The following is a 16,972-nucleotide window of genomic DNA, read 5'->3' as shown; positions in this document are numbered from 1 at the left end:
CTCCATGGTGGAAGGGTCTAAATGCCCCTTATTCTAGCCTGTGGCACTCAGATTACTGTGTAGAAAAGCCCAAACTTGCTACAAGCCTTCTTCATGGAAAACCCAGGGTATTGGGTTGCTGGGGCTGCCATAACAAAGGACCACAGACTGGGTGCCTTAAACAATAGAAATTAGTTGCTCACGTTTCTGGAGGCTGGAAGTCTGAGATCAAGGCGTTGGCACAGTTGGTTTCTTCTGAGGGCTGTGAGGGCAGGATCTGTTGCAGGCTCCTCTCCTTGGCTTGTAGACAGCTGTCTGCTCCCTCTGTGTTCTATCATCATTTCTCTGTGCATGTCCATGTCTAAATTTTTTATAAAAAGCCATTCATATTAGGGGTCACTCTAATGACTTCATTTGACCTTAATTACCTCTGTAAAGACTGTCCAAATCAGTCACACTCTGAGGTACTGTGGCTTAGGGCTTCAACAAATGAATTTGTAGGGGAAGGGGAGACACAATTTAGCCCTTAACACGCAGAAACATAGGTCTAGCTCCTGATTCGCCACAAATCCCTGGATAATTAACTCAGTGACTCTTAGATGACACTCACAGCCTGATAAATTCAGAATTTCCTAAAGAAACAGAAGATTCTGGGTCCTATTCTGTTTATATCTTCAAGTGTCACTTCCTAAAATAAGTGAAAGAAGGGAGAACCTGTTTATTACTGTATCTCCCTCCTGTCCTTCCCCATTACCTGTCACTAAGTGAAGTCCAGCCTTGGACTTATTCTGCAGCAGGAGTGAGGCTGCCCTTTCTTCTACACACACAGGCTACTACCAAACTGTGCCCATTGACTGGAACCTGTTTTCTGTCAGCTTCTTCACTTCCTGTCAGTGTCTCCATCTGAGTCCTGAGTTTCTGCTTGGCTTAACTTAATCTCCATTTCACCAGACTTTCCTCTCATTTTCCCTCCTCTTGCAATACATTCATGTAGAATAGGTACTTAATTAACCAGAACCACTTTAGCATACCCTCTTGCTGATTTCCTGTTTCTAATCCCATAATTGCTTTTTAGTCAGAAGCTTTTCACATTAGATGGAGCTCAACTAAAGGAAACAAAGCCTCAGCTTGATTTAGAATTAGAGCTGCCTTGATTTTAGCTGGATTTGAAAAATGTTTACCTTGTTTTCAATAATGAGTAGTACATACTGGATAAAGGTGAATGACTCTTATCGGAGCTTATTAAAAAGTAGATTCACCATATTTTTGGCTGCCTCAATTAAAAAGTCTTAATTGTAGGAGAAAACTAAGAGTTATATTTGTCATTATAACTCACAACATGAATTCTAGACATTTTGCTGTTCAGAAAATTTCTTTGCCCTTTACATTCCCTGGTAATAAAGTAAAAGTTTAGTAGTTATTTCAAACTGCTTGGAACAGTAGAGTCAGTCCCTTTTCTCACTCTATTTGCTTCTTTAAGCACAGTTTAATAAGATAACACAGACACTTAACTACTAGTCTAAATTACATGGCCTTGGTGATAATAAGTCTGAATTATTATCCTTTAGATTTTCTTCAGTTGCCAATGTCCAGACATTTAAACCTGGGTCTCTGAGCCCACCTCACTGATTGATTAGTGTGGTAGCTGTTGATTCAGTTTTATAATAGAGTAAAAAAATGTCTTTTTTATTGTGTGTATATATTTCTCCAGTGCTTAAAAAAAATGTGTCTGTCTGTTCTTTAGGAAGAAATACGGCCCCAGTTCGAAGCAAAGTACTCCAAGAAAGAGCGAATGAATCCTATTTCAGGAAAGCCAGAACCATATCAAGCATTTGCAGATAAATGCAGCCGACTTATTGTTTCTGCATCTGGGATATTTTTTATGGTTTGAAACTTTTCTACAAAACTCTTTGTTTCATAAAGTACAAACTTGTAGCATGGTATCAACAATAATCATATTGGGTATTTGCATGATTTTACAAAACATTTTTACACATTCTGTTATTTACTCCTCACAAAGACTCTGAGATGGTCAGAGATAGTACCGCTGTCCATGTTTCAAATGGAGCCACTGAGACTTTAGAAGGCTAAAGAGCTTGTTCAGGATGAGCCAGGAAACAGCCAAGAGCTCCAGTTCTTTCTGCTTGCCTTTCTGTGCCTTGCTGAAAGGAAGTAAGAGTTGAGATAGGACCTGTGGCAGTGTTTTTTGAACCTTTTGCTCACCATGCCCATATAAGAACTACATTCTCTGTCATAACCCAGTGCCAGGAGATGTATAAAACTAAACAGAGTAACTGAAACAATGCTCGCCTTTGCAATATACAATACTCAGATTTTTTTTGTTTTGTTTTACTATAGTCTATTTTTTTAATGCCATCGATAACCTCCTAAAGTTGATTTCTAGATTCACTAATGGTTATGTGAGTTTGGAAAACACTACCTTGAACCTGGGTTGTTGGCTTTTCCTAAAAAGAAGTCTTTTGGTGATCAACTTTGACCCTGTTAACCACTGAACAAAACTTATGCAAATTTTTCAGAAATGTCATTTTTAGAACCTTAAGTGGTGGTTAAGATTCTCCTTTCCTGTTTTCAAATGGTGAGTGTGTAAACAGGTGTTGTAGATCAATAGATTATGACGTCAAGCAGAGAGTCAAGTATCATATGGTCTCACTTATTTGTGGAGCATAACAAAGAACATGGAGGACATGGGGAGATGGAGAGGAGAAGGGAGTTGAGGGAAACTGGAAGGGGAGATGAACCATGAGAGACTATGGACTCTGAAAAACAACCTGAGGGTTTTGAAGGGGCGGGGGGTGGGAGGTTGAGGAACCAGGTGGTGGGTAATAGGGAGGGCACGTATTGCATGGAGCACTGGGTGTGGTGCAAAAACAATGAATACTGTTATGCTGAAAATAAATTTAAAAAATAGATTATGAAGGACAAGATGGACAAATCTAGACACATTATCCACCCTTTAGCCAAAGACACTGGAGAGATGAAAGGGAAGGCAGCATGCCCAATCTCGGCTCAGACCAAGATTCAAATCCACACCTTTCTACAGACACTGCTCTGTAAGCAATTGTGTCATGCTTCGACTTGCATAAGTATTCACATTTATTGTCTTGCTTTTTGTTTTGTTTTTTTTACAAGACCTGTAGATGTAGAGTGAGCTTTTCTTACTCTGCAGATGGGCAACCTAGAGCATAGGAAGCCAAACCCACAAACTATGTGCCCACAGTCACAGTGCTAGGTAGAAGCTGAGCCATGACCCAGACCTGACTTCTGAGTCCAGGGAGCTATCCATTCCACCACATTGCCACCCTGTCTGAAAGTCAGTGTAGCTTTCACCAGTCATTAGCTCAAGGATTAAGATGTAGGCATTGTTGTTGTTGTAATTTTCACCAGTTCCAGCTAGGGTTTATACTCAAGCTTTTAGAGCATGTCACTCATAGAAAGCCAACAACAGTTGGTGTAAAACAGAAGAATGCTTCTAGCAATCTCTAAGTCAGCAGAGTGCATGCTGGTTCTCAGCTCGGTTTTTGGTAACTAAGTAGGTAAAGGTCTTTACTCTGATATAGTGAGTCATCTAATGAAAGACACAAACTTTTTGGGGTCTCATATTGCCAGTAGATAGAAGACATGTTGATTTCTCATCACATACCATGAAATCTTCAGAGAAAGATAGCTCAGTTCAATGTCCATAATAGATTAATAAGAGATTATGTACCTATCACAGAGTTGGCTTATTCAGCAACAAATAGCTGAACATTTACTATACACCTGTAATTATGCTAAGGCACTATAGAAACTATGGTGAACAAAACAGATACTGTACCAGCCCTGATGGAGCTTATTTATCCCCCTTTATCTGAAGTTTTGCTATCTGGGGTTTCAGTACCTGCGGTCAGCCCCAGGCTGGAAGCAGACAATCCTGACATATCATCAGAAAGTCAGTAGTAGCCTAATGCTACATCACAGTACCTATGTCATCTGCCTCACTTCATCTAATCATGTAGGCATTTTATCATCTCACATCATCACAAGGAGAGTAAGTACAATACAATAAGATATTCTGAGAGGGAGAGAGACCATATTCACACAGTCTTCCTATTGTATTGTTCTGTTTTATCATTAGTTACTGTTGTTAGTATTTTACTGTGCCTAATTTGCAAATTAAACTTTCTCATAGCTATTTATCTATAGGAAAAACCATAGTGTATATAGGGTTTGATAGTGTCCAAGGTATCCGGTATCTACTGGGGACCTTAGAAATATCCCCCATAGAAAAGGGGGAGGGTCAACTATACTTTCTAAATGGGGGAAACTGGCAACAATCAAACTGAGAAATTATAAATTTTTCAAACTGAGAAATTATAAATTGGATAATAAAAGAAGAATACAGGTATCATATAGCAATAACAAAGTCTGAGATTCATTAAAGCTTTAGTTATGAAGTGGTTCTTGAGCTGAGGTGTAAAAGAAGAGTAGGTTTAACTAGGCTCTGTGTGTGTGTATGCACACGTGCGTACACATGTATGTGTATGTTTGGCATGGGAATGTGGGGTGGTCAGCCTTTTAGGCAAAGGAAATGGTCTTGAAGATTAGCCCCTTTGAAGCCATGTGAGAGGTTCTTGAGTCCCCAGACTAAAAGGAAAAATGTCATTCCACAAGGTGGAGAAAGTCTTGCCACCATTAAGATTTTGCTTTTATCCTAAGAACAAAAGAAATCAACAAAGAGTTTTACACAGAAGAGTGACATTGTAAGATTTCCATAATAATGATGTTCAGTCTAATACCCTGCTTAATAAAATGTTGCCCCATAGCTTACAGAGTTTATCAGCTTTCAAGCACTATGGTTGTTCTATTTGAATAACAAAGAAAATACAGACTCAAGAGAAAGTATTAATCACAATGAAAAGTTAGCATTTTATTGTGGTTTCTTGAGTCAGTTCCGCTGTTGGTTTCTTTCCTTTTCTTGTTTTCCCGTGGTGGAATTTTGCAGTGGTGGGAACCCTCCTCCTGGGACATTCCATCAGGGTGCTCACCGGCTTTCTGTCTTCCTCCCAGATCTGCGTGGTGATCGCTGCCGTGTTTGGGATCGTCATTTACCGGGTGGTGACAGTCAGCACTTTTGCTGCCTTTAAGTGGGCGTTAATCAGGAATAACTCTCAGGTGGCAACCACTGGGACTGCCGTGTGCATCAACTTCTGCATCATTATGCTGCTGAATGTGGTAAGTGAACTATAAGGTATCTAGCCTGATGGATAAACTATGTGGGCTGTGGTTTTCTTCTGTTGCTAAAGGGATCCAGCCTTGGAGGGGTGAGTCTGACATGCAACACTGATGGCTGGGCAGCAAACGGCCTGACAGGACATGCACTCAGGTCTGGGGATTGAGAAAGCTTGAGTCAAATCTAGGCTCCAGGATTTTCTACAGTGGAAGGCACTAGCTCTCTCTCTCTGAATCTTAGTATCCTTATTTAACCAGTAAGATAACAGTGTGTATATACCCCTTGGGGAAACGGAGAGAAAGAACATATTTTAAAGGCCCAACCTGGAATCTGTGACGTAGTTCAACAGTGTTAGTTCCCATTTCTTTTTGATTCTGAATGTTAGGAAAGTGGTCAGTTCCCAAAGCGTTGTTTGAGATAACCTTGCAAGGCACACGGATGGAACATGTTCCTTGTGTTAATTTCAGGTTATTTTCAGTTCTATATTTCAGCCCAGGTGTCTTCCCTGAACCCCATACATCCGGCTGACTACTCCACCATCTGCATCCAAACCCTTCTCTCCCCTCCAGAATCAGTTCCTCCACAGCTCCCTCCCGTGGTAACTGCTCAGGCTGAAAACCTTGGCATTACCCTTGACTCCTCTGTTTCTCTCAGTGTCTGTTTCCAGAGTTTGATCACTTCTCACATGTCCCCAAGTCCCACCCTGGTCCAAGAACCCAGTAGCTCCTGCCTGAGTTATTGCATTGCCTACTACCTGGTCTCTCGGCTGCCACATTTTCTCCCTCAATTTAGACTCATCACAGCAGCTAGTACAAGCTGCTTACGGTGAGCGAGCTCGTGTCCCTGTTCTCTCATCATGTCCTGTGGTGTTCCTCTTACTCAGAATAAAAGTTCACATCTTCATGTGGACTCCAGGCATCTCCTTCTGGCCCCAGTGACATCTCTGATCTTGTCTTTTACTTACTCACCCTATTTCTCCTGCTCCAGGCTGGCCTTCCATTTGTTCCCTGGATGTGCCAAGCATGCTCTCACTCTAGGGACTTTTACTTGCTCTTCTTTCTGCCTGGAATATTCCTCACACGGGGTCTACATGGCTTCCACCCTCACCTCCTTCATTTCTTTACTCAGAGGTTACTTTTTTTTTTTAAGATTTTTTATTTATTTATTTGACAGACAGAGATCACAGGTAGGCAGAGAGGCAGCCAGAGAGAGAGGAAGGGAAGCAGGCTCCCTGCTGAGCAGAGAGCCCGATGCGGGGCTCGATCCCAGGACCCTGGGATCATGACCTGAGACGAAGGCAGAGGCTTTAACCCACTGAGCCACCCAGGCGTCCCCAGAGGTTACTTTTCTAATATAAGGTTTCTGTGGTCACTCAGGTTTAGAATTGTAACCTCCTCCTGACGTCTAATAACTTCCTATCCCCTTGCCTGCTCTATTTTTCCCAGTGGCACTTATTACCATGTAATGTGCTGGGGTTTTTTGTTTTTTGTTTTGTTTTTTATTTTTTTGTAAGAGAATAGGATTTTATTGTTTTAAGCCGTAAAGTTTGTAGTTATTTGTTATAGCTATAAATAGAAATAATATACTTGTTTATTTAATTTTTCACTTTTTTTAAAAAGATTTTATTTATTTATTTGACACAGAGAGAGAGATCACAAATAGACAGAGAGGCAGGCAGGGGGGGTGGGAAGCAGCCTCCCTCCTGAACAGAGCGCCCGATGCGGGGCTCGATTCCAGGACCCTGAGATCGTGACCTGAGCCGAAAGCAGAGGCTTTAACCCACTGAGCCACATAAGCGCCCCTAATTTTTCACTTTTAAAGAAGTACGTGGTTATTGACTAGGAATTCAACTAGAATCAGAGTATTAAGTAAAATCCCGTATTTTAGATCATTTCTTCCCATGTCCTCTGGGATACCACTAACAGTTTTTTATTCATTTCTTCAGAAATAGTCACATTCAGGGTGCCTGGGTAGCTCAGTTGGTTAAGCATCTGCATTCAGCTCAGGTCATAATTCCAGGGTCTGGGATCGAGCCCTGTTTTGGGCTCCCCGCTCAGTGGGGAGTCTGCTTCTCCCTCTCTCCTGCCCCCCCGCTCATGATCTCCCTCACTCTATCTCAATAAATAAAATCTTTAAAAAAAGTAGTAGTCACATTCATTTTCTCATTTTGTACAAATATGATCATACCCGGCCTTTGTATGTTGCTTGCTTATTTAATTAAACGTATTCTTGGGTAGTTGCAAGCTTTTTTATTTAATTAAATGTATTCTTGGATTTTTTTTTTATCAGAATAGAGTGATTGATTTCATTCAGTACCATAATTTATTTTACATACCCTTTTAGGGAACATTTAGGTTGTTTTCACGTGTTTTTGGATGTTGTTTGCTTCTGTTTCTCTTTTCTTTTCCTCCATTTTTAATTTATTTTATTATCTATCTTCCCCATTGGAATGTAGATCCATTAGGGCAGAAACTTTTGTCTATTTGTTTTTTTTTTGTTTTTTTTTTTTTTGTTTTTAAAGATTTTATTTATTTATTTGACAGAGAGAGATCACAAGTAGATAGAGAGGCAGGCAGAGAGAGAGAGAGGGAAGCAGGCTCCCCGCTGAGCAGAGAGCCCGATGCGGGACTCGATCCCAGGACCCTGAGATCATGACCTGAGCCGAAGGCAGCGGCTTAACCCACTGAGCCACCCAGGCGCCCAGTCTATTTGTTTTTTACTCATGATTTCCCAATGTCTGGAACGGGATCTAGCACATAGTAGACTCTCAATAAATTGTTTTTATTTGCAGAACAAATAGTATTATTTGCTGAAATTCTTAGATTTGAGGTGAACCTATGCATAAAAATACATTACAGATTCATAGCAGGGAATAAATAAGAAAATATATGTGGAATGATAGACATGGAGTAGCTGTTATGGTTCCCTCACACTTAGTTATGTTGCATCTTAAATCTGGGCCATAATGCTGAAATTCTCTCATCATTAGAAAAGGGTGTTCCAAAGGCCAAGTAATTTAATGTTGTTATCAATATAGTTTAATCTGTTTGTATTATCATTCCTAGCTCCTTAAATAATCCTAAATTCTATAACCAACAAACTCAGAGTGATTCATAAGAGAATTCAACCTACCCAATAATAAAAAAACTTCATTTAGGATTTTTTTTAAAAGATTTTATTTATTTATTTGACAGACAGAGATCACAAGTAGGCAGAGAGGCAGGCAGAGAGAAAGGAAGGGAAACAGGCTCCCGGCTGAGGAGAGAGCGGGACATGGGGCTTGATTCCAGAACCCTGGGATCATGACCTGAGCTGAAGGCAGAGACTTTAACCCACTGAGCCACCCAGGTGCCCCTCATTTAGGGTTCTTAAGTGAGAAAGTCATCACTGAACTAATGAAATATAGTTGATTTATTATTATTACCACTATTACTATTACCATTTATCATTATTAAATACACAGGAACTTCTTTATTATTTTAGAAAAGAAGTTTCAGAATACGGAAGTTCCTAAAAATGAAACAAAAGCAGTTGCTAATCATTTGATATGATTGTAAAAGTCTGTGGTCAAGTGGAGGGCGAGAGTGGACATGTGGCACCCCCTGGCCCTCTCTCCTCCAGGACTCAATTCCTCTAAAAGATAATTGTGGAATATATGCATTGTGAGGGGGAGTGATTGATGGTGAAATTAACCAAACAGCCAAAGTAGTGAAATGTTCTGTGTCCAGGTAGTTTGCAATGAATTAACGACCTTCTTTTCTCTAATGCCTTATTAAAATTAACTCTATGCATCTTAAGAAATACATACAGTGAGTCTATAAATACATGGTTGTTCATATATTTTGAGCAGATATACCAGTATTGTCAGAGTAAGACTTTGTTGAACTGGAAATCACTTATCCGGCAATCTCTACTTCATGAGACACAGCCAAGAAAAGAGAAAATAAACTAAAAATGAAGAAGATAGCATAGGGAGTGAGAAAACTATATAGTTATAGACATTGCAAGGCACCTACTATGTGCTGGGAACTAGACTAATAGGCATTTCAGTCACCAAAATGGATAATGTAGAGTCTGCACACTAAAGCTAACATGTATTATTTTCAAGAAGGCCCTTAATGGGTATTTTCATTTATTTTAGGTACATGTAAACACCTTTGCTGTTCTGATTTCTCATCAATATCAGACTAGAAAAACAGAAGTTTACTAAGGCAAGAATTCTGGCAAGAGAAGGAACTGATAAACCATAGTGAGGGAAAGAAAAGAAAATAAGAAATATATGTAAAAACTTTCAAAGCAGCATCACCGAAGACCCTACTGTGCAGGAAGCAATGTCCATGATATCCCCATCCCAGCAAATACGTTCCTAGTCCTGTCTTATGCCCTGAGGCCTTGCAAGTTCCATTACAAAGGCAACTGAGTATGTAATATAGTTTGGAAAGATTTTCATCAGAATATCCAAAAAATAAAAAAGTAAGTCCTTAGGAAAATAACACATAAATAACAGATGACAGACTAATAACTATGAGGTAGCTTTGACCAGTTCAGAACTAAACTATCTAATGACTTCTGAAATTACTCAATTTAAGGTTTTTCATGACCCAACAATATACATTTTTATAGCTACATAAATTATTTCCAACTACTTAAAATTTTGGCCATACTTGTCTTGCAAAAAAAGTCATCATTTAGACATGAATCATTAATACTTTCCATTAATTGAATATTAAGAACCTTGAGAGCTAGATTGGTTTTTAACTTCTGTTCATTGCAGCTTCTAATTTTTTAATAATATCGTTATAGATCACATACCCTGTTTCTGACATTCTGCTGGAGTTGTCCAACCTTAATTAAAGAAGTAGACCTCTAAGCTTATTTTCTGGATTTTATGATGTCTATTTACTCTGTTTGTTTTGTTTTTGTTGTGTATTTTCTCTTATGTAGTCTGTACTCTAAAAATAAAATACAATATATTTTATAAAAAATTCCGCATCTTGGGGCACCTGGGTGGCTCAGTTGATTAAGCATCCAACTCTTGATCTCAGGCAGGTCTTGATCTTAGGGTAGTGAGTTCAAGTCCTGCGTTGGGCTACCAGCATGGGTCCCTCTTTAAAAAAAATATTTTGGACCCCAACAAAATAGTTTTCATTTTATTTCTTCTTGAAAAACAAATACCTTAAAGATGGAGTAAATAGGGAGGATTTTCTTGCTCTTTGACATACTATTTTAATCCCATTTTGCCTCACTAGTGAACTAGGAACATCTCAGTATGGTGGTCAAAAACAAATGATGCCAACAAAGAATACATTTTAAGAGGAGATATAACCAGCCTTTTTATTCAACCATACCAATGTGAATCTGATATTTCATTATACTCTAAACACTGAAGACCACAGGGTCTTATTCCAGAAAGAAGTGAACCAGAGAACATGGGATGCATCAGAACAAGCCCACATACATTGTTTGGGTGGACAAGATCAAATTAGAAGTACTCAGAGCTTCTTTGGAAGTATACTGAAGATCAGAACGCTGTCAGTTACAGATTTTAACTCACAATTTGTGGCATCCAGTTTGGAAACAGGTTTTCTACTGCTTTTATCAGAACAAACCATCCATGTTATCTTTCTCAACTTCCTAATGAGAAATTAGACATTTTCCAGAAGCCACTCATCGGAAGATCTCTTGGTGGCCATCAGGCCCTCTGCTTACGTGCCCTTTATCTTTGTGTCCTGCTCAAAGCCTCACTGTCCATTCCCTTGCATCCTCAACATTTATAGAATGGTCACAGTTGCCATGAATCCTGACTGTGTCCTCATATACTTTGCCTTGTTTTTCAAAATGTTAATATTGATCATATTTTGATTACTGTGCTGTTCCTTTTTTAAGTTGCGGTGTCCAAACCAAGATAACATTGGCATGTCACCAGCTACCAAGACCTTTGAGACAGGAGTGCAAAGCGAGCCACTTGGATAAAAGCATATCAACGTGAAAGATCTAAAGGATAAACTGGACAGTCAAAAATTGTATTTTGAGAAAGATAATCTCAGTCAAATCTAATTTTCCTTGAAAATCACATAACTAACTTTAATAATAGAGTATATTTGTAAAGCAAAATATATTTTATTAAAACATCTGTCCTAATCTGTACTTAACCAGCACTTTTAAGATAAAATTAAAATTTGTGACTATACCACTGGATTTCTTATTGAAAATTACACCAATCTCTCTTAACTCTGGACTCTTAAGAGTCTGTGGCTTCTGCACACAAAATGTGATACTATGGCCATATTAGTTATCTTATTATAGCAAATCATAGTCATTGTTCAAAGTTTAAAGTCATACAATAAGTATTTTACCTAATTCTGTAGTTAGCAGAAGTCTTAGATAAGAAAATTCAAAAGTTTGGAAAGACCGCAAGATCAATGGTCCAGTATCCATTCTCAGTCACAGAAAAGAAAAACAGTGGTCTGAAGAAGAGATGAGGTAATGTTCCCAAGCTCTACAGCTTGCTGACTGGTAAAGTCATAATTCCAGCCTGGGGAACTTTAACCAGGACATTTTCACTACTTTAAATATGATCATAATTTTCATGTTGTTCCAATCCTTTTGACTAGTTTTCTTTTCCATTTTACTGTCTCTCATTTTAGAGAAGACACCCGTTCTTTTTCTTGATTTATCCCTCTCTGGGGAATCTCCTAGATCTGGATTTGTGCTGAACTGTGCCCTCTGCACTTCCATATACATATGCATACATAGTTGTGCATGCATGCGTGCACACACACACACACACACACACACACACACACACACACACTTCCCCTTCCCTCTTAGGACCCTCCATTTACCAGATGGCTGGGTGAGTTAAGGATGCATCCAGTGTACTCACGGAAAAGCAGAATACCAAAATACCAAGGAGCTCCTAGTAAGTTTTCATCACTTCATTATTTATGAATGCTCTAATCTAGAAAACATAGCAAGTCCATACACGATGAGATTACAGAATCTTACCATCAGAATCCGTCTTAAAGATGCTAAGGTCCAGGAATGTTGTGATTTGCCCTGCATCACTTAGCAAGCTAGTAATTAGTGGCAGCTGGCCTTGTTGCCAATTATTTACTCCAACATAGGAAGTGAGATTTTAAAAATAGTAAAATGGGACCTTGTGCATTTCTTTCTTGCCTTGAAAGGACACAGCTGTTTATTTACAGTGTGTTCATTGTTGAATAATGGGTGGTTAATGAAATTATTTTCACTCATGACTTGATTACCTATTTCCTTTATAACTATGGATTTTATAGCATCCACGGCTTTTTTGTTAAATATATAAAATTTGTTTTACAGCTCTATGAGAAAGTTGCACTTCTTCTGACAAATTTAGGTAAGTGAGACCCTTTTTATTTCATAGCACAATATTGCAGTTTGGGAAGTATCTTTTTGAAGACTGATTTCCGAAACACTGCTGAAGAGAAATACTCTTTTTGTTTTGACTTGCATATAATAATTCACTCTTTGCCTTCAACAGGACATTTTTAAAATTTTTTTATTTTTTATTTATTTATTTTTTATTTCTTTTCAGCATAACAGTATTCATTGTTTTTGCACCACACCCAGTGCTCCATGCAATACATGACCTCCCTATTACCCACCACCTGGTTCCCCCAACCTCCCACCCCCCGCCCCTTTAAAACCCTCAGGTTGTTTTTCAGAGTCCATACTCTCTCATGGTTCATCTCCCCTTCCAATTTCCCTCAACTCCCTTCTCCTCTCCATCAACAGGGCATTTTAAATATGTCTAGTGGGGATAAAAATACATTATATGTTTATAAAAAAAAAATTGGAGGGGGAGGCTAACCATGAGAGACTATGGACTCTGTGAAGCAACCTGGAAGTTTTGAAGGGTCAGGGGTGGGAGGTTGGGGGAACAGGTGGTGGTAATAGGGAGGGCACGTTTTGCATGGAGTACTGGGTGTTGTGCAAAAACAATGAATACTGTTACGCTGAAAAAATTAAAAAAAATTGGAAGCTTCAAAAAAAATAAAAAAATAAAAGCTTAAAGTAAAATAAAAAAAATAAATAAATATGTCTAGTAATTGGGGAGTCATTTCTTTTTTTTTTTATTTGTTTATTTACAGCATAACAGTGTTCATTGTTTTGGCATCACACCCAGTGCTCTCTGCAGTACGTGCCCTCCCTATTACCCACCACCTGGTTCCTCAACCTCCCACCCCCCCACCCCTTCAAAACCCTCTGGTTGTTTTTCAGAGTCCACAGTCTCTCATGGTTCATCTCCCCTTCCAGTTTCCCTCAACTCCCTCTCCTCTCCATATCCCCATGTCCTCCGTGTTCTTTGTTATGCTCCACAAATAAGTGAGACCATATGATACTTGACTCTCTCTGCTTGACTTATTTCGCTCAGCATAATCTCTTCCAGTCCCGTCCATGTTGCTACAAAAGTTGGGTATTCATCCTTTCTGATGGAGGCATAATACTCCATCGTGTATATGTACCACATCTTCCTTATCCATTCATCTGTCAAAGATACAGATGTAGTGAAAAGAAGGGCCATCTGTACCCCAATGTTTATTGCAGCAATGGCTACGGTTGCCAAACTGTAGAAAGAACCAAGATGCCCTTCATTTCTTTTTTTTAAACATCTTTATTTTTTTCTGTGTTCCAAGATTCATTGTTTATGCTCCATGCCCAGTGCTCCATGCAATATGTGGCCTTCCAATATCTACCACCAGGATCGCCCCATCTCCCCATCCCCCTCTCCTCCAAACCCTTAGTTTGTCTCTCATAGTCCACAGTCTCTCTTGCTTCATCTCCTGATCAATTTACCCCACTTTACTTCTCCTTTCCTTCTCCTAATATCCTCCATGTTATTCCTTATGCTCCACAAGTAAGTGAAGGGGAGTCATTTCTACTTAAAGCTTTAAAACCTGTCATAAACATTATCTATCATGGGCTAATGTAATTTGAAACAGGTTTTCTCTTAATGCACAAAAAAATATAGCATCATAAAAGTAGTAGATAAAGTGCCCAGAATCATTGAAAAAAGTGTTCATTTGATTTGCTTACAGTTTTTATTTAATTAAAAATGTATCAAGCTTTTGTGGTATATCTAAAGCACAGCAAGATGAGTTGCTTTGAAGACTGGGGGCCTTCCACCACAAATGTAGGTGACCTAATCATTACTTATATTTATAGAAATAACAATCATATGGATAAGTCACCCCTAAAGGTGACATTTCTCTGAATCCATAAAACAGACCAATCTGGTAACTAACTAATACTGTACATTTTCCATGTTTTCAAGATAAAGAAATTGTCCCAATTTTATTAATGAAACATTGGTCATTTTACTCTATGCATTTGAGAAAATTACATGCTCCCACATATAAACCTATTTTAGCACATTCCCATATGTAGCTTGTTGGGGGGATTTAAAAAAAGTGCGTTTATTTATAATCACTATAATACAAGATGACATTTATTGAGCCTTCCTATGTGCCAGATACAGAGCTAGATACCTGGTATATCTCCTTTAACGTCATTAAAATCCTCCATCATTACCACCCCTTGCCCAGAAACATAGAAAGAAGTTTATATCCACTGAAGAGGTAAGTACATTGGCAGATTGTGTCCAGTGGCCCCTTGATCCAGGCTGGCAAAGACGCCAGGGAGATACAGCCCTGGCCCTTCTGTGGCTGGGATACCTGGGCACCCACCCAGCTGGCTAACAACCTGGGAGAGGTCTCCAAAACTATGTAACCAATAGTTCAGGAGCAGAAGTGAAATAAAGATCCAACGGGAGATCGTAAAGATAAAAAGCCTTTTAAAATCCTTTGTCTTCTCTTTCCTCAACAGCGGTACAGCCTTGAAAATATGATTCTCCTCCCGCTTCTCAGATATGCTCGCAGCAAGCATTTTGAGGAATTAGTGGAAAAGGAATTGATGGGGGTAAAATGGCAAAGAGCAATTAGAAGCAGGGAATATGGAAACATAGAAAGTACAATGGAATTAAACATATTCTCATTGATATTACTTGGGATGAGGATGCCACTCCTAGGGAAGGATAGGTGCATTTGACATGAGATGTCAAGTTGGAAGTCTGATTCATATTTTGATTCATATCACAGTGTCCAAAAAGGACATGCTTTACGGAAGTCAAATATAAGGAGATGATTATTGGCACCCGACTGAGGTCAGAATACTGTAAGATGTAAATGGTGATATACAGTAAAAGCTCTAAAATGAGGTCATCTCCTTGGTATTTGTCCATGACAAAGAAAAATGATTTATGAGGGTGACCGGCAAAGAAGTCAGATACAGCATTCTGAGAGGGGGGGTTCTGACTCCCTCTTGTGCAGCAGCACCTGGCGTTTCACCACAACAGAATTGAAGAACAAGGAATTAATTAGGAGATGGGAGGTGACCTGACTCCACACAGGCCCTACCCCACAGACAGAAACTAAGAGCAAAAGGGAATGAGGCTCCTTCAGCCCTAGCTTTCTCTACTTTAGGCTCTCTGTGCATCCTGTCACAGCAGAACAAATTGGATATTCCATCCCCTCAGATAGGTCAGTAGCTCCTACCCACCACACCCTGGTTGGGGCTGGTCTGTAAGCTTGATGATCTCATGGGTGGTCTATTCCATCACCCACCATCTATTGGCAAACTGGGGTCTCCTACAGCCTTCTCAGGGCACCTCTGCTCCTATCCTGTGTATAGGGAATAAGGCAGAGGGAGTTAAGAAGGGGTCAAAGGCAGCCTCTCAAACTCTACTCCCTTTTTGTCCACAGAACAGCCTCGCACAGAGTCCGAGTGGGAGAACAGCTTCACCCTGAAAATGTTTCTTTTTCAGTTTGTCAATCTGAACAGTTCCACATTTTATATCGCGTTTTTCCTTGGAAGGTAAGGACCTGATCTCTCCACACTTCTGCCAGCCAGGGATAGAGCACTCAGAGGTCACTGACCAGGGTGACAGAGAAGCACCTCCTTTAGAGTAATTTATACAAAGGGTAGAAAGAGATTAGACTCCTCCTTTCCTTTCCTGTTCCCTTCCTAGGGAATGGTCACTGCACTCAAAAGTTACCTGTGTGCCTTTTCGTGCTAAGGTACATAGAGGAAAAACATTGGCACAAGTGAAGGATGGATTTAAAACTTGTGGGCTCCATCCACACCTGAGTCAGGCCCCCAGATCTCACACCTTTATGAGCAGTTGACCTAAGAGGTGGTGAAGAGGGTGGAGAGGGTGGTCTGCAACGTGTCCTGGATGCCCACCTTCACAGAAGAGGGAAGGACATCCAAACAGGAAAGGGGGTGACATAGGATGCCAGAGGAGAGTGGACAACTTTTGAATCCAGCAGTTACGAGGATTTGCAAAGGCTCCTGTGTTAAGTAGTCATGTCCTATGAATTCTTTTGTGCTGGGAAGTAGTCTCTGAATAGAGAAAAACCAGAGACAGGTGAGTGTTGGATCTGAGTGGGATGGGTATAGCACTTCTCAGTATTGAGCAACTTCAGTGTGGAATTCTAGTCAAACAGTAAAACTGGTTATTTTTTTCAAATTAAGCTACCATTCAAAAAGATCAGAACCTGTTTCAATCCAACATGCTGTTTGTTATATAGGCCAGAGTGATTGAATATTTAGCAGAAAATGTTCAAAGTCACACAGAGCAGCAAGAGCTGGCCTCTGTGGTCAGCAGCAGACAGTCCAGAAAGGAAATATTCCCTGCAAAATTCTAGAAGTTGCTGTCATGGC

General features: G+C 39.7%; 1 protein-coding gene across 4 annotated transcripts in view; it reads left to right on the top strand.

The window, feature by feature from the left end:
• The window catches only part of ANO4 (anoctamin 4), a 384,614-nt gene that overhangs the window by 326,066 nt on the left and 41,576 nt on the right, over positions 1–16,972 (top strand). For all 4 annotated transcript variants that reach the window (XM_046014085.1, XM_046014083.1, XM_046014084.1 and 1 more), the window contains 4 exons: positions 1,724–1,864; positions 5,047–5,211; positions 12,551–12,587; positions 16,012–16,123. In XM_046014085.1, coding sequence (XP_045870041.1) covers positions 1,724–1,864; positions 5,047–5,211; positions 12,551–12,587; positions 16,012–16,123 — 455 coding nt within the window. The remainder of the gene's footprint in view (positions 1–1,723; positions 1,865–5,046; positions 5,212–12,550; positions 12,588–16,011; positions 16,124–16,972) is intronic.

This window comes from Meles meles, chromosome 7, assembly GCF_922984935.1.
Source record: "Meles meles chromosome 7, mMelMel3.1 paternal haplotype, whole genome shotgun sequence".
In the NCBI taxonomy this organism is placed as follows: Eukaryota; Metazoa; Chordata; class Mammalia; order Carnivora; family Mustelidae; genus Meles; species Meles meles.
The sequence above is the reverse complement of the archived record's forward strand: the minus strand, read 5'-3'. Positions and strand labels throughout refer to the sequence as shown.